The sequence below is a fragment of the Medicago sativa genome, chromosome 8 (assembly GCF_051527215.1).
Source record: "Medicago sativa cultivar Bolivia chromosome 8, Bolivia_mono, whole genome shotgun sequence".
Taxonomy (NCBI): domain Eukaryota; kingdom Viridiplantae; phylum Streptophyta; class Magnoliopsida; order Fabales; family Fabaceae; genus Medicago; species Medicago sativa.
Genome location: NC_140756.1, coordinates 86,317,006 through 86,343,631, shown reverse-complemented (window position 1 = coordinate 86,343,631; position 26,626 = coordinate 86,317,006). Strand labels below are relative to the sequence as shown.

The 26,626-nt window shown below is 30.5% G+C and overlaps 2 protein-coding genes across 3 annotated transcripts; one reads left to right on the top strand and one right to left on the bottom strand.

The window, feature by feature from the left end:
* LOC146902695 (putative N-acetyltransferase HLS1) lies at nt 1-1,940 on the bottom strand. The gene is made up of 3 exons (XM_085732562.1): nt 1,582-1,940; nt 1,291-1,421; nt 1-1,032 (listed from the first exon to the last, which is right to left on the bottom strand). Exons 1-3 carry the CDS (start codon nt 1,783-1,785, stop codon nt 144-146), a joined length of 1,224 nt encoding a protein of 407 aa, XP_085588688.1. The 5' UTR covers nt 1,786-1,940; the 3' UTR covers nt 1-143.
* A 13,106-nt stretch (nt 1,941-15,046) lies between these two features.
* LOC146902694 (Nucleic acid-binding proteins superfamily) lies at nt 15,047-22,829 on the top strand. 2 transcript variants are annotated; one of them, XM_085732561.1, is made up of 13 exons: nt 15,047-15,397; nt 15,619-15,805; nt 16,766-16,838; nt 17,366-17,513; nt 17,696-17,805; nt 18,089-18,229; nt 18,315-18,456; nt 18,537-18,680; nt 19,193-19,353; nt 19,999-20,076; nt 20,274-20,412; nt 20,829-21,098; nt 22,075-22,829. In XM_085732561.1, exons 1-13 carry the CDS (start codon nt 15,143-15,145, stop codon nt 22,222-22,224), a joined length of 1,998 nt encoding a protein of 665 aa, XP_085588687.1. In that variant the 5' UTR covers nt 15,047-15,142; the 3' UTR covers nt 22,225-22,829. The 2 variants fall into 2 exon arrangements, with proteins under 2 accessions (XP_085588687.1, XP_085588686.1); XM_085732560.1 differs by having other exon boundaries at nt 17,363-17,513.
* The last annotated feature ends 3,797 nt before the right edge of the window (nt 22,830-26,626 follow it).

Here is a 26,626-nt window from a genome sequence, read left to right as displayed (position 1 = left end):
AACCAACCATCATAAATATGCTTTCATTTCAGATAAAGGAAAAAAAATACAATGATTTCTTCAAGAAAAAGAAAAAAGATACAAGAATGATCAATCATGTCAACCACAACGATGATTTTCATCACTTTATTATTAAAACCTAGCTAAAAATCCCTAGGATCAACAAACACATTCCCGAGTTGTCTCTTCATCACCTCCACCAATTCATCATTTTCATCATCACTGTGATTTCCAAGTCTTTTTGTGTACCACATATCATCAATACACGACATAGAATCAATTTGAGGAACATGGTTTACAAGTGGATCACCAAACCCTAACTCAGTTATAACAACCCTACACTCCTTTAATTTTTCTCCTAATCTTGATGTAAACCTCCATATTGATTCCATTAGCCCGCCAAGATTCTCTCCCTCTCCATGAAGTCCATAAAGAAAAAGAAACCCAAATGTACTGTTGTTACACATTGAGTCAAACATTCTCAAACAAGGACATATTTTGTCCTTTGCATGATTTAATGTCGCATGAAGAAACCTAAGTGGTTGAAATAATTTTGTTTTAACTTGAAGGTTATTGTCACAAGCTTCACAAGTATTCCATAAACTGAAAATGATCCATGATGAGCTTGTTGTACTTTTATGGGTAATAATATCTTCAATGTTGAGTTTGAAGCCTTCATCTTTGTAATAACTAACCCAAGTTCCTAGGCTGAGTTTTTCTTTGAGAATAATGTCCATATCTAATGGATACAACTCTTTGGTTTTCAAGATTCTTGTGTAGAAGGAAATTGCTTGATCTATATTTATCTTGTCAATTTTGACATCCTTCTTAGAAATGTGGTTTGTTGGGAAACTAGTTGGTGGATGGAGATATATGATGAGTGAGGTGAGATTGAAATAGTTGCATTTGTTGGTGAATAGGTTATTAGAGGCATTGTTATTCTTTTCTGTGGCTAGGAAGGCATAATCAGCACCATTTCTTAGCATCCACTCTTCAATTGAGGTTACAAGTTTTAGTCCAACTCCCTTTCTCCTGCACAGTAAATTTAATGTAATGTGGTGTATATTGTGTTCATCATTAGTTCAATTCAACACGACTAATACAATCTGTATGGTTTTAAATTGCAATCTGCGACCACTAAAATAGTTAGGGATAACTTTAATGTCTCTACAACAGCATATTGCAATTGCAAATTTGATTGTATTGACTGCACTTCTCATATTTTGTGACGCTATATAGAGGTACATAGCTTAACTGCAATGTAATCGCAATTTAAACCATGATAATTACCTGTGTATAGGAGAGACTCTAAGGCCTAGTATACAACCCATCTTGAAGAGTGATCCAGAAGGAGTTTGCACACTTTTAATGCATCCTTTAACAACTCCAACAAGCTCCTTGTTTTCAACCATCTCAGCTACCTGCAGGCCATTATGTATCATCATCATATATTTAATCAGAATATATAATATATATACACCTGCGGCTACATATATATTTGACCAGTAAAGTAGATTTGAAAGAGTATTTGATGAAAAGAGGAAAATGAAAGATATTATATAGTAGTTAGTAGTTACACACCAACATAACACGAAGGGGATAGAACCTAATCCTAGATAAAGGGTCACCATTACTCATCATGTTGGTGAAAATAGATAAACCCTTTTTAGTAGTCCCATTAATCTCAGTACAGTTCCTTTCAAGCTTCCCCACCACTTTAACGTCTCTATCTTCATCAAACTCTCTTATAACAACCTCGCTCTCTATACTGTATGTGTCAGCCATTCTTCTCCCGAAAAAGAAGCTAGCTAGCTACTTGTTTTGGATAAGAAAAGAAGCTAGCAAGTGATTATGTAATAAAATAGATATATAAGGTAAAGGTGGGAAGTTGGAAAAGAAATAATTCTCCTGGGATTGGATCTTTCTTGAATATTGGGGCTCTCACTCCTATCAACTCATATGGTGTCCTTATATATATATGGTGAAAATTAATTGTTTATTACAATAGTAGTTTCTCTTAGTAAAAAGGCTGACAATGTTTGTTACAATCGTTATCATTAGGACAATTTTTTCATAAGAAAATAATTCTTGAACATCCAAAATCATTCTATCATTAGAAAAAGAAAGAGGATAAAATGATAAATATGATAGGTTGATGATTGATTGGAACATAGATAGAGAGAAAATGGGGAATAAATTTCCTTCAATGGTAATTTCTCGAGTTTTCTCTGGTTTGAGCATCTATACCATTAAACAATTTATCTCTCGATTTCTGCATTTAATTCTCTATATTTTTATTTTTTCAATGATCGTGATTTCACTAGATCATACGGTCATTTAAGGAATTTACTTCTTGAAAAAAATGATATGTTGAATGAATGTAAAAAAAAGTAAGAGATGTACAAATTATATTATTGTTTCTTTCAAAAAAAAATTATATTATTGTTCTTTTTCAAAATAACAAAGATGAAAAAAAATAGTGGCAATAGTCCCTTTGGTCCTTGTATGTGTAATGAGTAGTCGCAATAGTCCCTCAATGTATCAAAATTTTAAAAGAGTCTATGATTGTGTATTTTGTTAGTCAAAATAGTCTCTGATATTAAAATGTTTCATTAATATTGTCATTATTAGTCCTTCAATATATTTACTTATTGTTAGATCAGTCCTTATAAATACTTACTTATCGTCATTTCAGTCCCTATATGAAAAGAGTTATTGTAGCATTGAGAGATTGTTTTAGCGTTAATGACTACTTTGACTAACAGAGTGCACAATCAGAGACTATTTTGGAATTTTGATACATTGAAAGACTATTGTGATTAATCATTACATATTCAGAGATCAAAATGACTATTATCCCAAAAAAAATAAAGTTTCTACACAAACCTATATATTTCTATCCTAATTTGTAGGAAGGTTTTTTTGGGGACTTTATTTTGTACCGGAATAGTATTCCCCTAATTGAGGCTAAGGGATTATAGGGTCTCACAACCCTCAAGTATGTGGCGTATGTTTTAACCTCAACCTGGCACGCCAATATTCTTCTCTCAAATCCAAATCATTGCGTTCTTGCGTTCTTGAGCTATATAATATCATTTCTCTGCGGTTATTCAAGAAATCAAACACACTTTAATATTGCCCTTTTACCTTTGTTGCGACACTCCTCTTCCAGCCTAGTTTTAATTTTCGACAAAACAGCCAAGTTTTAATTAACTTGTATTTGTATGGATATGTGGCATTGTCACTCCACTGTGTTGTTAACACTAAAATTTCAAGGCTTACATAATTTGATGTAGCTAGCTAGCTATACACATTCAAGTCTTTCCAAATAAAAACCTGAGAATTTTACTTGCTATCCAACATGTTTTTCTATACTTTCCAAAGTAAAATTGTGTATAGCTTATCTTCGGGAGATTACAGAGCTGCTTATATAGCAGAATGCGCATTTGTACACAGCCATGTAAAGTAGTATCCAATACTATTAATTCAGTTCGAAGTTTATATATAGAAGATAGGTTTTGAGGGATTGCACGATTATATATACACATCTTTATAAATTATAATCCATATGTTCATTTTATTGTTGTTGATGCAAATATGTACAATTGAGTTATCTCATGATGGACATTCTGTCGGCAGTCTTCAGAAAGTAGAAGATATAATAATAATAATAATAATAATAATAATAATAATAATAATAATAATAATAATAATAATAATAATAATAATAATAATAATAATAATAATAATAATAATAATAATAATAATAATAATAATAATAATAATAATAATAATAATAATAATAATAATAATAATAATAATAATAATAATAATAATAATAATAATAATAATAATAATAATAATAATAATAATAATAATAATAATAATAATAATAATAATAATAATAATAATAATAATAATAATAATAATAATAATAATAATAATAATAATAATAATAATAATAATAATAATAATAATAATAATAATAATAATAATAATAATAATAATAATAATAATAATAATAATAATAATAATAATAATAATAATAATAATAATAATAATAATAATAATAATAATAATAATAATAATAATAATAATAATAATAATAATAATAATAATAATAATAATAATAATAATAATAATAATAATAATAATAATAATAATAATAATAATAATAATAATAATAATAATAATAATAATAATAATAATAATAATAATAATAATAATAATAATAATAATATTAATAATAATAATAATAATAATAATAAGAATAATAATAATAATAAATAAGAATAATAATAATAATAACGTTAAGACGGTACTCCGTGTCCATTTATCCGCTCTTTTCATTGCGTTAACGCGTGAGAATTATAAATAACATTTTTATGAAATTTAGATTTTGATTGAAATTATACATGTATAATAGATTTTTTTTTTTTGGGATGTATAGAATAGATGTTTGTGACTTATCGTGTAACAAATCATGCTATTTTCTTCAATTACAAAGCAGTATAAGAAACATAATATAAACTCTTTTTTGAGGAGTAATATAATATAAACTCTTACCGTTTTCAATGACACCAACAATATAACATTATTTTAGCAAAATTTGTTTAGGGGTATAACTGGAATAATAAAAAAATCCAACCTAAAATATCATATTCCCTTGATATATTTTTAAGTTAATATTATCCATATTATAGTAGGTAGTACCTATTTTAATAAGATTTAACTTTTTTTTAATTAATAATTTAAATAATATTATAAAAAAGATAAAATAGTAAATATTACACTTTAAATGAGGGGCAAAATTGGAAAGAAAAAGTCAGTCTAAAGTCATGTATTTTCTTTATATATAGATGTGGACTTAACTCAGTTGTAGAGACATTGCATAATATATTATAGGAGGTTTGAACCCAAACACTCCACATTTAAAATGTGTGAACTTCAGCCACTAGGCTACTACTTGACAATATATATATATATATATATATATATATATATATATATATATATATATATATATATATATATATATATATGGGATTTGCTAGAACACACCCACTAGTTTTTATGTGGGAGTGTTTTAGCAAGCTACACCTTAAGGTGTATTTAACTACTTTTTAGTTATAACTTGCTAAAACACACCTTCTAAAAAATAAGTGGGTGTATCCTAGCAAATACCTATAGGAGTTGCTAACATACACCCACTTATTTTTTAGAAGGTGTGTTTTAGCAACATTCACTTTAAGGTGTATTTAACAACTTTTTAGTTATATCTTTGCTAAAACACGCCTTAATAGAAACTAGTGGGTGTATCATAGCTTAATAAAAACTAGTGGGTGTATCCTAGCAAACCCCTATATATATATATATAGTATAGATTATAACACATAATAAATCATAATAATAATAACAACAATAATTAGGTGGGTCTTATATGAAGTTTTAAAAATAAGTTCAAATCTTAACCCTTGTTATTTTCAATAAATTTTACTAAGATATTGCATTATTGTTTTTCCTTTTTTATCGTTGTAAACTTATTTTATTTTTTTTATTAAAAATGGTAAGAGTTTAAAGTTGGAACTTTTTTAATCAAGTATGAACTTTCCAAAAAGGGAGAAAGGTGGACCATTAGCATTTTATTAAAATTTACTAAATTTGATAAGGACACTTAGACCTTTTTAAAATGGCTTAATTGCAGTTTTAGCCCCCTAACTTTTTCAAAGTTGCGATTTTGGCACCTTAAGAAAAAAAAACTACAAAACCGCCCCCTAAGTTTTGCAACTATAGCAGTTTTGGCCCTCCAAGACAAAAAAATGACACGTGGCACCTCACTTAGGGTGCCACGTCAGCGTGGACCGAGTCAAAATTGGCCTTGTGGCCAAAACTGCCACAATTACAAAACTTAGGGGGCGGTTTTATAGTTTTTTTTCTTAAGGGGCCAAAATCGCAACTTTGAGAAAGTTAGGGGGCTAAAACTGCAATTAAGCCTTTTAAAATTTACTAAATTTGATAAGGACACTTTGACCTTTTTAAAGGTACATAATTGATGCACCCCATACAGTACGATTTTCACCTTGTCAAAATAGTTGATATACTTTCTGGATTTTTAAAATTAAACAATAATTTAAAATAGATAGATAATGTTCTTGTGAGCTTAACTCAGTTGATATAGACATTACATAATATAGGCTTAAATATGTTATTCGTCCCTGCAAATAGGGGTCGCTTAAAATTTCGTCCCTGCAATCGCTAATCCTTTTTTTGCCCCTGCAATGTTTAATCAGTTAAAAATTCGTCCCTTGACCCAGTTAATGACTGCCACGTCATCAAAATTACCATAATGGCATGGGAATTGACGAAAATACCCCTGGGCTAATTTTTGTTTTTCCTTCAAAAAAAAAAATTTCAAAATTTTGAAAATTCTTTTTAAAATTAAAAAAATCTGAAAAAAATAATTAAAAGTAAAAAAAAAAATCGGAAAAAACTGTTAAAATTAAAACTGAAAAATTTTCGGGAAAAAATCGTAAAAAAAAATCGGGAAAAAACTGAATTTTTTTTTGAAGGAAAAAAACAAAAAAAAATAAGCCAGGGGTATTTTCGTCAATTCCCATGCCATTTTGTTAATTTGATGACGTGGCAGTCATTAACTTGGTCAAGGGACGAATTTTTAACTGATTAAACTTTGCAGGGGCAAAAAAAAAAGGATTAGCAATTGCAGGGATGAAATTGTAAGCGACCCCTATTTGCAGGGACGAATAACATATTTAAGCCCATAATATATGTTAGAGTCGTGGTTTAAATTCTAAACATTTCACTTATTCATCTTAAATTCATGTTAAAGGTGAATACTCTTTAAACTACTTGACCCAAAATATATATATATATATATATATATATATATATATATATATATATATATATATATATATATATATATATAGGGATTTGCTAGAACACACCCACTAGTTTTTATGTGGGAGTGTTTTAGCAAGATACACCTTAAGGTGTATTTAACTACTTTTTAGTTATAACTTGTTAAAACACACCTTCTAAAAAATAAGTGGGTGTATCCTAGCAAATGCCTATAGGAGTTGCTAACATACACCCACTTATTTTTTAGAGGGTGTGTTTTACCAACATTCACCTTAAGGTGTATTTAACAACTTTTTAGTTATATTTTTGCTAAAACACACCTTAATAAAATCTAGTGGGTGTATCCTAGCAAACCCCCATATATATATATATATATATATATATATATATATAAAGTGGGCGGGTGGGGAAAACGAGATAGGGTTTTAGTTGATGCCTCATATACATTTTAAAGCTTCTATTTCATAAAGATGATTAATGATTTTTATTTGTTTTTCCAGCCTATTCAACATTTTAGTTTATCATGTGCATAAAGATGGGGAATGGTTAAGCCTTTTTTTTTAGAGAATGGTTAAGCATTTTTAGTCGATGTATCAATAAATAAATTTTTTATAGAAAAGATAAACCTTTAAATTTTTTAGACATTAAATACACAATTTTCTAAAAAATAATTTTGTTTAGTTTCTCAATGTGTGTCATAAGGACACAAATTAGTATTTCACACGTGGTTTTAATTTTATTAAATTTGCTAGACAATTGTGTGTTTCTTCCTCCTTTGTTTTATGACTAGGAGAAATGGAGGTTTTCCGTTTTGTTTTATGTAGTCGTTGTTTTACTTTTCTCAAGGTGTTTTTGGTGGTTTTTTTTTTTTTAGGGGGGGGGGGGGGGGGGGGGGTTGTTTTTGGTCAATGTTGATGATCCTCAAACTTTGTATAATTGCGTTCTTTTTCTATTATAATATATCTATTTGTCATTAAACAAAAGTGTATGTTTGGTTCCATTTTGGATGGGTCAAAATTGATTTTAGAGGTGTATAATATTTTGACATGTTTGGTTATTCTAGTAAAATTAATTTTGTTTTTAGAATTCATTCTACTCGAAGCCAAAATTTGTAGTTTTTTATTCTAGAATTTATTTTTGCACTTGAATTTATTGTTTATCTCACTTTTACATAAATGTATCCAAATACAAATATTTTTTCCTTCAGGTTACTTTTAGATATAATCAAGAGTGTTGCTATGCATTCCGAATATTTCCTTAGTGAAATTTCACGATGTCGACTTGTTGTGTTTGCAAAGCAAGGGAAAACTTGCATTTTCGGAATTTAAGGAAAATATGGGGTAGGTCAAAGCTTGACTAGCCAATGAAAATCAACCGTGATACGTTCGAGATGTATCCCCTCACGGTATTGAGCATTTTTGTATAATCAACTCATTTAAAATCAAGGAAAATGTTAATAAGTGTCTTAATGACATTGTTTAAGGAATCAAAAGAGGTCATTTTTGCATAGATAAATAATGTAATCATCACTTTGATAATAGTTTGACTTGTATCTTCAAAACAAAATTTTCAATATAAAATTCTAAATTAATAACCTTAGAGTGGTGGTGCTTGTAAAGGGGGGCAGAGAGTCTTCAAGGCGGTGACAGCCTTTTACATAACTCGGATGAGAGATAGATTAAGGGCTACATTGGAAAGATTGGTGTGTGTAGTAGAAAGATTGGTGTGTGTAATGTTGAATTGTGGGACATGTACCTAGACTTGATCGCTTGGATATGATTTGAAATTAACGTATTCTACGACTCATTTTAGAAAGTGACTCTAAAGTTATGATTAATATATTTACAAATAACTACGAGTTTAGTGGGATGATTTCCACATTAATGCAACGTATTCACAATATTTTAGTTTTGGATTTGTGTGTTCAATTTTGTCATACTTAGTTAATGGACAATCATTGTGCTGATTAATTAAATAACTTAAGTTTATCTCTAGATTCTTTAAATTGTACTATTGAAAGGTTCCGCCATGAATATTTGGTTGATTCATTCATTTTCCATTTGAAATTTTGACCCTCTTTTATACCAAAGAAAAAAAAACTTAATTTTTATTAGGAGAGAATCAAATATTGACATGTGTGTTTTGTTTTACATTGAATGCCATTTTATGCATGGCATAAAAGTGATTGAGCTAGAGCCTATAGATAGTAGCCTATAGTTTTGTTTATGTGGCTGAGTGATGCTATGATCTGGTTATGATCACTTTACTTTGATTGATTCAGTTTGATGAGGAAGCAAAGTCGTAACCTAACCATTGTTGAAGTTGAAGAAACAAACCACGTGACATGAAGAAGCTGCCACTGTCACAAAATTGGCAATAAAGAAGTAAGGAATATATTTACTCCCTCCGTCCCTCAACGTAACCATCCGTTTGATTTTATTTTTGTCTCTAAATATAGAGTAATGATATTTTGACATCCATTTGATGACAACTTTGTTGACAACCTTGTTTTTCTCAATTCTTATTGGTCAAAAACAATGGAGAGAGAAAAAGGAAAAGAGAGGATAACAACATCATGTGAGTATGAGAGAGAAAGTTGTCCAAAAGTTGTCAAAAAGTGGTTGTCAAAATATCATTTCTCCTAAATATAACCCTCTTTTTAAATTACTAGAAGCATTTATTACTTTTTTCCTAAACATACCCCTAATTAATACTATTAACTTGTCTTAAAATATGAATAGTCAAATTTAATACACATATAAACAAAGGATAATTTGGTAATATTAATACACAAAACAGACACATTAATTACACTGACAACTTTTCTTAAGAAATGTGAAAAATACAAGGGGGGTTACATTAAGGGACGGAGGGAGTAAATCACAATGGTCGATCCTGTTATAGTCATTGAACTTATGATTACTGTGTCCTTTTTAGTGTCAGTTCGTTGCAGATATCACTATCATAATCATAAATAAAATAATACTTAAACCGCAGCAACTTTAGTTTTTTAGAGTAGACACAACCCAAACGCGCCTGAATAATTCACCTAGACTTTCAATGACTTGTCTATTTCAAACTCTTGCTTCTATCACTGACCACTCTGCAAATTTATTCTTTATGTGGCTCTCCTCTCAGTGCATAAATATGTTTTTATTTCTCCTTCTGGCGTCTAAGCCTGTAATCATTTTTCATTTTTTTTCCACTTCATTTTAAGGACAAACCAAACCACTACCATGGCCGCCCATACACATTGGTAACGTATTATGGATAAAATAAAGGCTTAAATATGTAAATAGTCCCCGCACTTTTATCACTTTTTGGTATTAGTCCTAACATTTTTTTTGTTTGGTTTAAGTTCTGCACTTTGTAAAAAAATTGGATTTAGTCCATACCGTTAGTCAACTGTTAAAAAAAAAAGAAGGATAACAGAATGCCACGTGGCATGTGATTATTGGGCGACGTGGCACTATCAAGTGGTTTTAGTTATAATTTTATAATTATTAATAGTATTAAGTAATTAATTTGCATAAAAACAATTAATTCTGGAAAAAAAAAAAGACAAACAAACTTCTACGGGAGCTTCCAAAACGTATCAGCTCCAATTCTTCTTCCACAACAAGTTCTCACTCACACCCAATCTCCATTTTCCAAATCCATCGTCACTCCCAATCTTCAAAATTGATGCCGCATTCATCATCTTCGTCAACTCTTCGATATTCTCTTTCAGATTTTCTTATTCCCACAACCCAAATATGTTATTGGATTTTGATTCATTTTTTATTTTTATTTCTTCTGAATTTTCGGACCCCTTCTGTGATTTCGAGGCCTTATGAACCTATATTAATAATAGGATTTTGGATGGTGATTGATTCATTGGTGAATTTCTGGGTTTAATATTGTTGTTGTTTGTATTTTTGGGTTGTTGAGTTTTTAAAGAATCTAAGATAAAGAAAATGAATTGGGTGTTGATGATAAAGCAAAACAAGAAGAAGGAGATGAGGTTGTGTGGTGATGGACTGATGGTGGATTCACGGGATGAAGTTGGTTGGTAATTTTTACTAATTACTCCCTCCGTTCCATATTACTTGACCTAGTTGACTCCGTCACGTATGCCAATGCACAATTTTAAACTTAAATTTCTTTAATAATCTAGTAGAAAAAATTACGAAAATTTGATATTTTGAAAATATTAATCGAGACGAATCTAACAACATCTTATATGTTATATTTTGTTTTTATATATTAGTAGAAAAATAGAGTCAAAGCATGTTACATGAATAGTGCAAATATTCTAAATAGGTCAAGTAATATGGGACGGAGGGAGTATTAAAATATTAAAAAAATTAAAGCTTTTTGTTTATTTGATTTTTAATGAACTCTGTAAAACCACTTGTAGTGCCACGTTGCCCAATAATCGCATGCCACGTGGCATTCTGTTATCCTTCTCGTTTTTTTAACAGTTGACTATCGGTAAAGACTAAATCTAATTTTTTTACAAAGTGCAGTGACTTAAACCAAACAAAAAAAGTGTAGGGACTAATACCAAAAAGTGATGACAATGCAGGGACTATTTACACATTTAAGCCTACAAAAAAAAATGTAGGGACTAATACCAAAAAGTGATAAAAGTGCAATGACTATTTACACATTTAAGCCTAAAATAAATTGCATGAAAAATGTTAACCAATGTCTCGAGCACCGGCTAAGAAAACAAGTGATGTAAAAAAATTACTCCCTCCGTCCCGGAATATCTGACACATTTTCTAAAAAAAAATGTCCCAAAATAACTGAGTCATTTCAATTTTCAATACAACTTTCATCATTCCCAATACAATATATTCCATTTTCCCCTTTATTTATACATTTTTCTTAATCTGTGTGAAAAACCAAACTGCCTCAGATAAAACGGGACGAAGGGAGTAGAAAATATTGTCTTCAATGTAAAATTTATCTTCTTTCGTTTTTTTAACTAGTGCCCCGACCCTTTATTTAATATGAATGGATTTATGTTGTAGAGACAAAATAGTGCCAAATGATGATTTGTCAAAAAGAAAAAAAATTACGTTGATTTATATTTGTTTTGATATACGAATGGATTTCTATTTATATCGTGTTGTTCCCTTCTTTAGACAATTTAAGTTAGTTTCAGAGATATGCACAACCCTTTTCTGTGGTCGCCATGTTATTTGTTTGACAATCATTTACAACGTGAATATGACAAATCAAGAGTATCAATCAACCACTGTATTGAGTCTTGTTTTGTCAATATAATCAGATTTGACCTATTATGATTCAAATATCTATGGAGAAAATAATAATTGCTTCGTTGATAGTTTTTGTTTGAATTCGACTTTGTTTCAATGCCAAAAAAAATTCCGTAACTTTACAAACTTTCATCCTTTGTATTACTTTTTGCTCTCTGATACTCACTCCCACCCGAAATATCTGAGTCAGGTTGGTTTTTCACACAGATTAAGAAAAATATATAAATAAAGGGAAAGTGGAATATATTGAATTGGGAATAATGAAAGTAGTATTAATTAGAGTTATATTGTATTGAGAATAATGAAAGTTGTATTGAAAATTGAAATGACTCGGTTATTTTGGGACACTTTTTTTTAGTAAATAGGTCAGATATTCCGGGACGGAGGGAGTATTCCTCATAACTAATATTTATATTTGGTTGATGATATTAGTAAATTAACTATCAATTATAGATAGATTCAACAATTGTGGCATGTGATTTTCCATTTCTTTTTATCATCTTACCGGAAATTCAAGAATCCCTCTTACACAACGGAGAACTCTAGAAATGAAAGTTTACCGAAGATTAACAACGGTAAAAGTGATGGAAGATGTTTGTCTATTGAGTAGTGATATATGTACATCCATTTGGTGCAACTTTGTTGACAACTTTAATTTGTTCTCTTCTCATTGATCCAAAACAATAGAGAGAGAAAAATGAAGAGAGAGAATAAGAATATAATGTGAGTATGAGAGAGAAAGTTGTCAAAAAGTTGTAATAAAGTGGTTGTACAAATATCATTTCTCTTGTCTATTTGATGAAAAACTGATGAAGATAAGTTTAAGTTTTAAAACTATTAAGGTGTTGTTTAAAAAAAAAAAACTATTAAGGTGTCAATGTCATTTGAATAAACCTTGTAAGATGTAATTGTAGGATAAATATTTGGTTAGACACAACACTAAATATTATATGAGGAATGATATTTTGACATCCAATTTTCAACAACTTTTTAGGGACAACCTTTTTCCTCCATTCTTATTGGACAATAACAATAGAGAGAGAAAAATGAAGAGAGAGAATAAAAGTATAATGAGAGTATGAAAGAGAGTTGTCACAAAAGTTGTTGAAAATTGGTTGTCAAAATATCATTTCTCATATTATATATATTAGACACACACATAAAATTAAAAAAATTAAAAAGAAAAGGATTAAAGAGATATTAATTGTTGTACTATTTTATTTATTTTTTAATTTTTATTTATTTATTTATGTGTGTACGCCTAAATATTTGTGCTTATGTATGACTATCTCGTAATTGTAGTTTTCCCTTGTCTTTATGATCAAATTTTATTTCAAAATAAAACAATTTTTCTGTTAAAATAACAACTAGATAAAATTACACTTTTGTTTGTTTGAGGGAGACAAACTTAATTCATTAAATTTGCTTTCAAAGTACAAATACACGACGGTACAATGGTAAAAATATTGGAGCTTCCATAAAATGCGGTTACCTTCGCTAATGTGTGAATGATCCCATTAATCTGTTTCCGTCTAAATTTAACATAAAGCTTGGAAATGTAATTTGGAACAACTACTTACGAACATACATTAACTCAATTATATCACCGCTAATCGTCCTAAAGTAATCAACAACCTTCATGGAATCCAACACAAAGTTTCTAAACTTGCACGTCATAGTCTTATTTGATAAATTACAAATGATATCTTTAAGTTTGATATTTTATTTGGATCGGTTTTTCAATGTTCTTATCTTGGTCTTTTAAATCTCTAAACTTGCACGTCATAGTCCTTTTTTTCCTTATATACACATCTGATCATTATTATAAGCAAAAATTAACATTTTAGATCTATTCAATCAATGATGTACACGGTATATGGTTTTTGTTATAAATTACATACATCATTTAATAAATGAATTTAAAATATTAATTTTCGCCTATAATAATAACCAGATGATGTATATTCTGTTTAACTTTGTTTCAAAAGTCACCATGATTTTTTTTAAGGAAAAAGTCACCAACATGATTGTTAAATGTGGAGATGTCAAGTTCAAATCAATAAATTATTATTTTTCATTGATTTTTATCGAAAATAAGTAATCCCAAATTAAAATATAGGAATAATCTTTATCATTTTTGCTCAAATTAAATATAAAATTTTTAGATTGGTTCATTAATCAACTTTCATTTTCTTCATCCACAATTTCATGTCATCTTCTTATAAAAATAATTCCATAAAAAAACTCAAATTGTTTTTTGTTGCTGTTGAAAAAAGCCCTTCTTCGAAGTTCAAGAAACCCATAAAATTAAGAAATACATAATTTTTGTGTGTTTCAGATTATATAATTTGAACGGACTCTAAGCATGATTTTTAGATTATAAAACCTGAAAAACATTCGGATTGTAGACGGTGGTTTGCTAAACAAGGTTGGTTGATTTCATAAATGTTTCATGCATTTTTTACCGGGTTTGAGCACATATTCAAACTTACATTGTTTGTCATTACAATCACCACTTGTTTGCTTATAAATAGCCACTCATTCTTTACGATTATTCACTCTAACTCATTTTCTCCTTTTCATGTCTTATTTTCATATGCTTAACATGTATGATGTCATGATTTCATTGTTGACCATTCATACTATGCACAAAACTGTTGTGCAATCTTTGCATCACATAGTAGATGATTTCTAACTTTTTACAGGATTCATATTACATAATCTAAAATAGTGAAAAAATATTTCAGATTATATAATTCGAACGAGAGCAAAATGAGAAATTTAGAGTGCGCATAGAAATGAGTAGGGTGGAAAAATAAATTCTATATTTGTCATGTATACTATATTTGGGCCCCAAAAGGTGTTATGTTAGCCCAGCCCTTTATTTCCCGCCAAAAAGCGTAATACCTATTTCCAAAAGGCACATTTTCATTTTCAATTGTAAAAAAGCCGCCATATTCACCACTATCACAAATTCACGTCTGAATCGAACGAAAATGGAAGTGAATACAGAGATAGTTGAAGACACCCAAATGGACGTAGAAGAACAACAGAAAGTGGAAGAAGATCCTTTTCTCAATTTCGTCGACCAAGCAAGATCCGAGCTATTGTCGCTAGATGACGATTCTAATCGTGATGATTTGGATACATCTGGTTATGGTTGGAGTTGGATTGTATCTCGCATTCTTAAGACTTGCATTGCTTATTCAAGCGGCGTTACTCCCGCGATTTTGCTCTCTGAACTTTCTCAGGTATTTATTATTAGATTAGATGTAATAGTTAGTTACAACAATTACTTTCACCAGTTAGTTAGGTTAGACGATAAAATTCCTTAATTAGTGATTTGTAGTTGGTTAGGTTGATCTAATTTGGAATTAGGTAGGTTAATTTAGTTGTTGGGGTTGTTTTGATGTTATTGTGATGAGGTTTTGAGTTTAATTAGGGTTTTGAGTGATGATTTTGTTTTTTGAAGGCGTGGAGTGAGCAACGTAGAGTTGCTGTACCAAAGAAGAGACTTGAATTGATTAACAGCCTCAAGAAAAAGAATCGGAGGATAAAGCTTCCAAACACGGTTACTATTGATTCCATTTATGAGAAGAAATTCATTGCTTTGAATAGTGTTTTGGAAGCTGTTATTATTGATGCTTGTGTACTTCCAGGTACATTGAAATCAAAGCATTTTCTTGTTTTAGTTTATTATATTGTAAAAAAACATGGATGTTCTACATTGCAATTGATGTATTCCCATCAAATTGTGTTGGCATTTTTCGTATATTAAGTAGAATAAGCATGTTGAATGTTCATTTAACATTGTCAACTGTGTGGAGGAGGTTCAAAACATGCCACATTCCCATGGGCCACGGCAAAGGTTTGTTTGTAGCACTTATACGGCCTACCATTGAGTCACAGTTCTATCAAATTATTTTTAATTAACATCTGTTTTGATATTTTACCCCATTTTTAGTGCACTAGAAAGTGATTTGGTTTAGGAGAAATAAGTAAAAAATACCGCACTCTAAATTAGATTTTAAATAATTAGTTGTTCTGATTGAGGCCATCGTGTTACTTATCCCAGTTGCTAGGATAAGGATTGGCTGTTGTCTCGGTTACCAGGCTAGATTGCCGACAATGGTCTTTAGCTTAGATACATCAGGTTTATGCCAGTTTCATTAAGTAATTATTGTTTTTTAGATTGTCTAAAAATCATATGCTTGTTGACATTTTTAATAATTTAAGCATGATGACCTACATGAAGACTTAAGCCTATAAATTTACTTAAGTTAACCTATGTAGTCGATTGTCATGTCACTCATACTTTTTAAAAATTAGGTTATACCTTAAATAAAATTATGTCATAATAAATAAATTAGGCTTACCTTATCTACAAGTTTTTACCCCTAATAGACCAAACTAGACTTTCAAAAAGATCAGGTTAGACCAAAAGAAAAGCCAGTGATATTAGCCTTAATACTTGAACTTTTTTGACAGAACATTTTTCCAAGCAAAGCTTTGTTTGGCTTAACCTATTCCCACCCCTAGTCTTTGTTACAGATGAACTATTTATTATGCTTCTCTAGCTGTCAATGTGATTACTGTAAACTGCTGCTTTTTTTCTGCAGGCACAAACATCCACATGCTTACATTAGGGGATTATTGGAGCTCTAATATCATAGATCTCTATCTACACCGCAGGTAATTGTAGTATGCATTGTTAAATCTCTCAAGGTCAAAGTCAATTTGTAAATTTTATGATTAAAAGAATAAAATATTTTGGCCTTGCCAACTGCACGTGGCTTGTTTGTATTGCTGGTGAAAATATGAAAACCTAGAAATACTTACAGTTAAGTACTTCATTTTGTTGAGTGCATTCTTTATTCGAAATACTTTTGAGATATTCTAACTGACAATTGTGGTGATCAGTGAAGTACTTCATTTTGATGATTGAATGAACATTTCTTGGAGATGCTTAACTTTTTTTTTTTTTTTTGTAACAATATCAATGGTGCGAAGTATCCACTGACTTTACTGATGATTGGTAATGCTTAATTTACCAATGAATTACTTTAAAAGAAGTATTTACAATAAATGCACGTGTTTTTTTAAAAGGTCGTAAAATACATGCACAGAATCATCCGCATAGCATGTGATTTGAAATGAATAGTTTCCAGTCTTATTGGCAATTCCATTCAAGGTTAAAAATATCATATTTTGTCCAGCAGATTCTATGACTTGGCAGGCCTGCCAAGTGGAATTCTGAAGAAAGGGAGGGAGGTTTTGCTCACAGGCTGCTACCTCCGAACTGCCACTGAAAGTTCTGGTCATCCACGTCTTTTGCCAACAGAATATCTTGTGATTCTATTGGATGAGGTAAATATCAGTTTCTTATGTGGTATTGCCGTCTTAAAATTTAAGCATCGAAGTTTCATATGCTAGAAATTCAAGTTCTGAATCGAGTCTCTGCGTCTGAAGACTAGCTTTGTACTGCACCTATATTAGTTTTGGATCCAGTTTTCATAAAAATAAGCCTTTTGTTTTCTTTAATATTGTAGAATCAGGATGATGATGCAATGCTGCTAGGAGCTCAGTTTTGTTCCGACTCCTTCTCTTCAATTTCTTTGGATGCAGTTAACAAAGGGGTTTCGTATTCCCTGTATGCCAGGTAAACTACTTGGAACGAACGTTGTATATGGCTATATGCTACATGACTTTGTTCTTGAGCATATTGTAAATTTACTGAGCATTGTGTAATTAAAATTATTTCAGGCACCATTTTGCTGTTTATAAAGATACTTAAGTGTAACTATGCGGTTTAAATAATTTACTAGTTCATCAATGTTCCTCTATATATGAATTCATCAACATGATCCATAACCTTGAATTATGATATTTTTTCCCCTTTTACAAGGAAGCATACCCTCACTAGTTTCTTTTATTGATTACAGGATTGAAAACATTGAATCTGCGGAAGTTCGAGGGAATTTTGGGACCTCACAAAGAAAACAGATCACTCTTGTTGATGGTGATGGCGTCACATTAAAATTTTTCTTGTGGGGAGAGCAGATTCTCCTTGCCAATCTTTTCAGGTGAATTTTCACATTGTCAAACTTATGAAGATGAGTCATTCTTTTCTTTTATGTGGATAACATTCACCATTTTGTTGGGTTACAGAGTAGGAAGCATGCTTGCCCTGGACAAACCATACATTGCAAGTTCTGTAGAGTGTGATATTCAAACAAGCGAGGAATTTTGCCTTGAATATGGAAGTGCAACACAATTATATTTGGTGCCTTACATTCAACATGAAGAACAGGTGACTTAATGGATTTTTGTATGACATTACTATAGTAATTGTCATATGGAGAGAAAATACTAAGCAGCTCTGTTGATTAGGTATGTGTATCATTGACACCAAACCGCCATCAAGGTTCAAGGCAAATGGGTTCGTGTAATCCCACTCAGGGTCCCAGGTTCTCTCAAGTGAGCTTGCCTTGTGATTCTCAGGGTACCGTTGATTTCAGCAATTACCCTCTGCGGGTGAGTTTACCCTCTACCACTCTCCAAAATAAAGTAAAATGAAATGATAGATTTGTTTCTTATTTCTATTTTATCATTCGCAATAGCTATCTCGCATTTAAGTTACTTTATTTATGTTAGAAAGATATATATGCTAGTTGGAAGTCAGACAACAGCTGATGTTATGACTTATGATTATGTCTTAGTTTGAGTTCAAAGACAACCTGTACGAACATAAGTTATACAAGCTTGTAAGATTGCCTAATCGTACACCTGCTTTGCCTGCGTGTTTTTTCCTGAACCTACTCCTATAAGCATCTCAGTTTTGCAAATTTATACACATAAACTTGTCCAACATTGATGTCTTCGTTCATGCTATTATGTTGTTTGGTTGATGAATTTGCATAAGCAATGCCAATCATATGGCTGTATATGATTTTACTACTATTATCCTGCGTACACTCCTTAAAAATGCTAATTTTCAATCCTTATGGTTGATTAGTTAACCTCATTACTTATGTGAAGTTTTGCAGTCATTTGTGGCTGACCTTCGTGATAAGATGACTGGCATCAGCCTCTATGGTGTTGTTGCAGACATTAGCAAAGAAGATAATAACCAAGCAACTGTTTTTTCTTTAAGAATTGCTGATACTAGCGGAGAAATTAGGGCAAAGCTTCATTTTACCAGATTATGGTAATGATTTCAGGCATTACTTGTATTGTATTAACTTTCAGATGTGCTTAAGAAGTATTGGGTACACGGATGCTGGCTGGGTAGTCTTAAACATGGAATTTTTAAGAAAAAATAAATATTTAATCATATATGTCATAAGTGTAAATATGTTCTTACACTACTCTTACATTTTAATCAAAAACTAATTTACATTGATATTTTATGGAAAAATAAAGGAGTTTCGTTGAATGTTTGTGAAAAATCAACACTTATCTTTTTTAAATTCTTAAAACGAACAACACAGATTGATTTTGTTTTCTTTTTTGTTTCATTGGGTTTTGGCCTAGTCCCCCAATCTTAATTTACTTTTTCTTCTCAAATAAATTTTCAGCTTATTGAAAAAATAAACACGAGATGGAAAAAATAGATTGCAATAAATCACAAGGCTACACAGGTAGTTGGAAATATTGACCGTATAATATTTTCTGATATTCCTAAACTAATTGAGACTGAGAAAAGAATAAAAGAAAGTGTAAAGAATTTTGAAAGAAATAAGCGAAAAACTTATGATTGTAAGAATGAAATTCTTCAGCATGTTTCCCTAATGTTTTTCCAAATATTCATTTTAGTATCCTCTCATTCATATGATTATATAACATGTCTCAGGTCATTGGGAAGAGTGAGTCTTGGTCACACAGTATTTATATCTGGGTTGAAATGCACTGCTTCCAAACGTCAAAAACGGTGAGCACATTCTTACCTGATGCATATAACCAGCAATCACCTAAGAAAAAAGATAATTGTAAAAAAGTATGGTGTAAAATTGACTGGATCATTCAATACTATTTTTTTTATCTTTCAAAATGTTGTTTATAATGGCCTGGTGTCTGCTCAATCTGTTTTCTCTGATTTATAGTTTAATGCGTTTTTTTACTTGACAGTCTGGAATTAGCATGGTTTGAGAATGGTACTGGGGCTTCGTTCATCAATCTCAGTTGTTTACCTGCGTTGATCAACTCATCTTGCCTTCATAAACTGTTCAAACTCTCTGATATTTCTAACCAGACTAGCTACGCTCAAGTAAGAATTATGTTTTTGTATAATTTGAATATGTATTTGACCTTTTTAATTTGTTTCAATTATTACTATGTGGCGTACTTAAAAAAGTATTTATGAATTAAAATCTTAATATACTATTCAATGCTTATTTCATAAATTATCGGAGTTTAATCCATGCATTGTTTATTATTCTTCTATGTAATCCCACTCCTTTAAATATATTTTGAAATTGTTTATATGAAGTGGCAAAATAGTGAGTTCTTATTGGTTGCCAGTGTAAAGCAAATTTACACAGACTGCAGGCCCCTTTAACTCAAACTATTGCAAGTGACTGCTCTTTGATATTTTGCTTTTTTTCCCCTTTTACTGTATAACCGTTTTATTGTTATCATTTATCTACAAATTCTGATCATTTTTCTTGCTTGATATTGTTGCAGGTTTGCCGAGTCTGGCTTGTTCCGAATGAATATTATTACGTGAATACAAGATTTTCGCATTCCCTCTGTGGTCACTTTGTCAACAAGAAACCCGGTGGTTTTGTGGAATGCAGTTTCTGTCATATAATTTCTGATGCAGAGGTTGTACGCACTTTCCATTTGAAAATTACCCTTGCAGATAAGAGTACGAAAGCTTTAGCATGGTGCACTGGTCAAACTGCTATGGATTTGTTGCAGATATCTCCTGAGGAGTTTTATGACCTTCCCGAGGTAATAACTTATATTTGATACCAATTGTTTCTTGGAGGTAAAAGTTGTATTTTTATGCACATGATGTATGCAAAGAGAAGCTTGTTGCACAATTATGTACAAACACTTCTTTGGGGGAAGGGAAGGCGAGAGCACCCACTTATTACCAAGTGGGCGAACCACCAAACCATCGGTGAAATGGAAAACATTTTTTTTTTAACAGACTAAAATGAATTATATTACCAACACCCAAAAAGTCTTCCATCACAAGAAATAGAAAACATATGCTATCTTTGGGGGTCGATCTAATATGGTCCTGTGACCTGTCTGGAGGCGACCTTTAGTAATAACTATCAAGAACAAAGTGTTTACTAAATATGCAACTGAATTTCATTCATCAAAATTACAAAGAGGGAAGAGATAGTATATATTGGAAATTCTAGATCTCAACAGAATCCCAACTAACTAAAACTTAAGATCTAACAAGCTAAACTAGATCAGAGATAAGATAAGCTGTCAACAAGCTAACCAAACTAGGTAGGAGGCCTACAAGTTCAGGAGGATTTCTAACATTAAGCGAAGGAGGATTATCAGGTGAAGGAGGATCATCCTGATTGTGATCAATACTCAATAACAAGAGGGAATCTTTATAATATGCTGAACCCATCTATGTAAAATCAAATGGGGATCTTTATATTTTCACTCTATTGAAGCTCTTTGAGGTCACATGCACGTTTGCTATTTTTTCTATATTAAACCAAACTTAGTATTAGTTGTTTTGATGACCATAATTGCTATTGTAGGACTCTTTTTTCTAAGTTTTAGAAACCTATCTTTTTCTTTTTTTTAAAAATTACTGGCGAGTAATAGGTTGGTATACTTTGAATTCTGATGCATGTGCATGGAAGAAATTGCAAATTTTGAACATAAACAATGCCTGAATAACATTACTATTAAACATGTTTGTTTGTTTCACAGTGTAGTTATTTTGTTTCAGGAAGAACAATTGATGTATCCCTCGTCGTTAGAAAATGAAACTTTTATGGTTGCATTGGTGAATTGTAAGCCGGAAGGCTGTGTGACGTATGACCTTTTGCCGGATGATTCAATTTCGTGGGAAATCACTCGTGCATACAAGTGTGAATAATTATTAATCGTAGAGGCACATGCAAGGGTGCCCTTCAGTTGTATAAACAGAGAGGGACTGGAATCGCAATGAAAACATTAAACACACTAATACATTTCAATTGGCGATTTGTGAAGAGCCATCCATTTTGAGACCAAGTCAGACAGCATAATATAACAGGAAGAAACACCATAGTGTCCAAAGAAGAGGAAAAGACTCCTAAGCAACCAGTGAGGACAATAGAGCTGCTGCCTTTCTTACCACCATTGTATCGGAAGGTAAGGTGTGTATTGAAGGAAAAGTCTTATTGATGGGCCAGCCAATTTTGTCTGGGGAAAACTTGAACAATCTTAATGTAAAGAAATAACAGTAATCTTAAAAGGTAGAAAATACATTAGAGTTTCATTACTGAGACTTTTTTTTGTGCAAAGGCTCAGTTATGTTACCACTTCTAGAACTTTGGGTATTCACTCAATCTTGGTAAAATAATTCAGGGTTTCTTTTTAAAAAAAGGAGGGTATCCTTACCCTTTTTTTACGCAAGAGTATCCTTGAACTCAACATTGATATTCAATGTATAAATTATTGTTATAATTTGTTTTTATTTGATCATTAAGTTTTAATTTATATTTTGTAGTTAGTTTTTCTAAAAAGAAAGAATATGAAATGAGTTTGGTAAATTTGATATAAAATTGAAATTTTGAGAATGGTTTGAAACACCGTAAAGAATGAATAAATCTAGATCTCAAGCATAATCGGTCTTCAAATATTTAATTGTATGCCCGTGGTATTTTTTGTTTCCCTTAAAAAAGAAGATATTTTTCGTTTGTTTTAGTTTTATTATATCTGCATTTAAGTGATCGATGACCTTTGCGTTAAAAAGAAAAAGTGATTGATGATCTATGATAAAGGACAAATTATTTAAGAGAACGGGAGTTTAAATATTGACTATAACAATTATTAGATTATTGGAGCTCCTTTGTTTTAAAAACAAGAGGTTTGAGATGAAAAATAAAAAACACAAAAATCTATTGACAAGCTTAGAAATTATTATTTTCATTTACATTGCTTGAAAAAATTAGAATAAATAATTAATAACCAAGTAATAATATGAATCAATGGACTTCTATTGAGTTCCACGTCTATGTTGTTTTTATTCAGGATATTAAGGACCTTTTGGCTACTCGAAATTTCTCTATTCATTATACCCTTAGAGAAGGCAATCAATGTGCAGATTTTATAGTTAAGTTGGGAGCTTCAACAAATGCTGAGTTTATAATTCATACTTCTCCTCTAGAGGGATTTGCTCCCTCTTCTCAGGACGGACACTATGAGAACCCTCTTCATGAGGCGCTAGTTCTTTAGTTTTTTTTTTTCTTCTTTCTGTCTTCTTCCTTTTGTCTCTGTTTCGCTTTGTAACAAAAAAAAAGTCATTAAATATGTCATTTGGTTTTATATAGCCCTTCATCCCAATTCATCCAATTGTTCTCTCAACCGCCCTGTTCATTTTACACTGTGAGTCTCTGAAATTTTAAATTGTAAACCTTTTAATTTTAGGACGATGCTGATCTAGTGAAATTGATAATCAACTTTTATATCATCGTTATATTATTTATTTATTGATGAAGACATGACACTTTTACTTTTAATAAATTTACTATTTTCAATCTTGTGAGTTTAGCTCAGTTGGTAAAGACAATGCATAATATATGCAAAGTTAGGGATTCAAACCTTATACACCACCACAATTTTTTTTTTTTACTATTTTCAAATCGTTGGATTTTTTTTTCATTACATATTTAATACTCCCTCCGTTTCAAAATGAGCGTCGCTTTAGCCAATTGCACACAAATTAAGGAATGGAATAAAGTAGTCAAATGTCATAGCAATTTTACCAAATTATCCTAATCAACTATTGGTTTGTTTTTCATTAAAGAAAAAACAATCCTTTGGAAGTAGTGTAACATAGTATTAATTGAAGGGTACAATTGAAAAGAAAAAGTTATTATTGCATTGGAAACTGAAAGCGACATTCATTTTGAAACAATTTTTTTTGGCTAAAACGACACTCATTTTGAAACGGATGGAGTATGTAATATCTACATATTCAGCTCTATCAATTTTGACACTAAAGGTTTTATTTACGTATTACTCTTTAAAACATATTGGTGTTGTAAGAAAAAAATATCGGTGGTCACTTTTAACTACTCCTACATCGATACTCATGTTCATATTGTTGGGGACATATATGATTGATTGGGAGAGAGAGGATTGTAATTGAGATGGAGAGGATTAAATGGGAAAGACTTGTATTGAATTGCACTTTAAATGATACATTTATACCACTTCTAGTGTAGTTACTCGTGCTACAAGTAATATGTTTATCTAACCAACTAGTATATGAAAAACATAGTTTTGAACACGACTAAATAACTAACTCTATATACACTAAACAAACATAGTTTGAATTATTAATCTCAACATGTCGTAGTGCAGTGTACCTTTTAGGTACATCAAAATTATCTTTGGAGCTAGAAAATTCGACTTCAACAGATTTTTCATAAACCTACTCACGACGCCCACAAAGTTGCTTATGTCCGACCTGCTTTAGCATATGTAACTCAATGATCTTGTGAGTTGTCTGAGGAGTGTTGGATCAACAATATCCCTTCACCTCTCACAGTAACTTCAGCTGGTGTGATTGCTGAATTGCAATCCATTGTGTTGAATTTCCTATTATCTCAGTAGCATACTTTGTTTGATGGAGTATCAAACTTTTTGAGATGCTAAGAATTTCCATACCAATTTGTTGAAGATCAACATGATTAACCGAGAAAGAAAGGATTGTAATTTTTAATTTAAACAATCCTATTATAAAAATAATAAAATAGTTTAAACGACATCTAAAAATAGAAGAAAAAAAGTTACCCTCCAACCATGTACACTTTTATATATAAATAAAATTTTACTTTTATGCAAAGTCAATGTTTAATTATTTTACAAATGAATCTAATGATATATGATATATTGCAACATCAATTAATAAATGAGTTTAATTATATATAAATAAAATTTTACTTTTATGCAAAGTCAATGTTTAATTATTTTACAAATGAATCTAATGATATATGATATATTGCAACATCAATTCATAAATGAGTTTAATGATGGCGGATTGACGGTCCAAAACAATTTTGCACATCAATTAATGATTTTATTTAGAGTAAATTACACTCCCCTCCACTCAAAGATACCTGAATTACACTCCCCTCCCCTCTTATTTTAAAATATACACTCCCCTCCCTTGAAAAGTAAAATTTACACTCCCTTCCCCTATAAGATGCTTGAATTACAACCCCCTCCCTTAATAATTAAATATGGACTACACTTTAATCTATTTTAACATAAATAAATATTTGTATAATATATATTAATTTTGAATCACCATTTAAAAAATATAAATCCGTTTCTTTATAATCTAAATGTCAATAACAATTAAATTTAAATATTTTGTTATTAATTTTATAATTTAGAGTATAAAATTCACTTTTAAATAACCATACTTAATCGACTTTAGTATTTTTTCACATATTTTAATTTTATTTTGGGTTGTTTCATATTTTATAATAGGGTTTGAAACTATATGTTAATGAAATTGTGAATAAAAAATAGTGAAAGATATGTATTCAAAATTTGATTATATTAAAATGAACCTGCAATGCTATTTTTTTTAAGTGTGTTAGATTATTAGAAATAAAAAAAATTGAGGGACTAAAGCGTAGATTTTAACATGAAAGGGGAGGAGAATGTAATTCAAGCTTCTCTGAAAGGGAGGTGAGTGAAATATTTTCGAATATGTTTTGAATAAGATGGGAGAGAAGTGTATATTTTAACATAAGAGGGGAGGGTAGTGTAATTCAAACATCTTTGAGGGGAGGTGAGTGTAATTTACTCTTTTATTTATGTAGGTCAAACGTGACAATTCAAAATATTTTAATTGATTGTGTGCGCAAAACTGTTTTGGATTGACAATTCACCACCGTTAAACTCTTAAATAGGATAACTAAACTCTTAAATAGGATAACTAATGTAACAATTCATTTTTGAATGTATGTGTAAACGATCAATACAAATTAAATTCATATATGAGTTTAAGGGGTAATAGTCACTTTAGCCCCTGAATATGTAATGATTAGTCATTTTAGTCCTTCATTGTATCAAAATTTCAAAATAGTCTCTGATTGTGCATTTTGTTAGTCAAAATAGTCATTGACACTAAAATAACCTCTCAATGTTCACAATAACTCTTTTCATATAGGGACTAAAATGACAATAAACATGTACTTATAAGGACTAATATGACAATAAGTAAGTATATTGGATGACTAATCTGACAATATTAATGAAATATTTTAACATTAAGG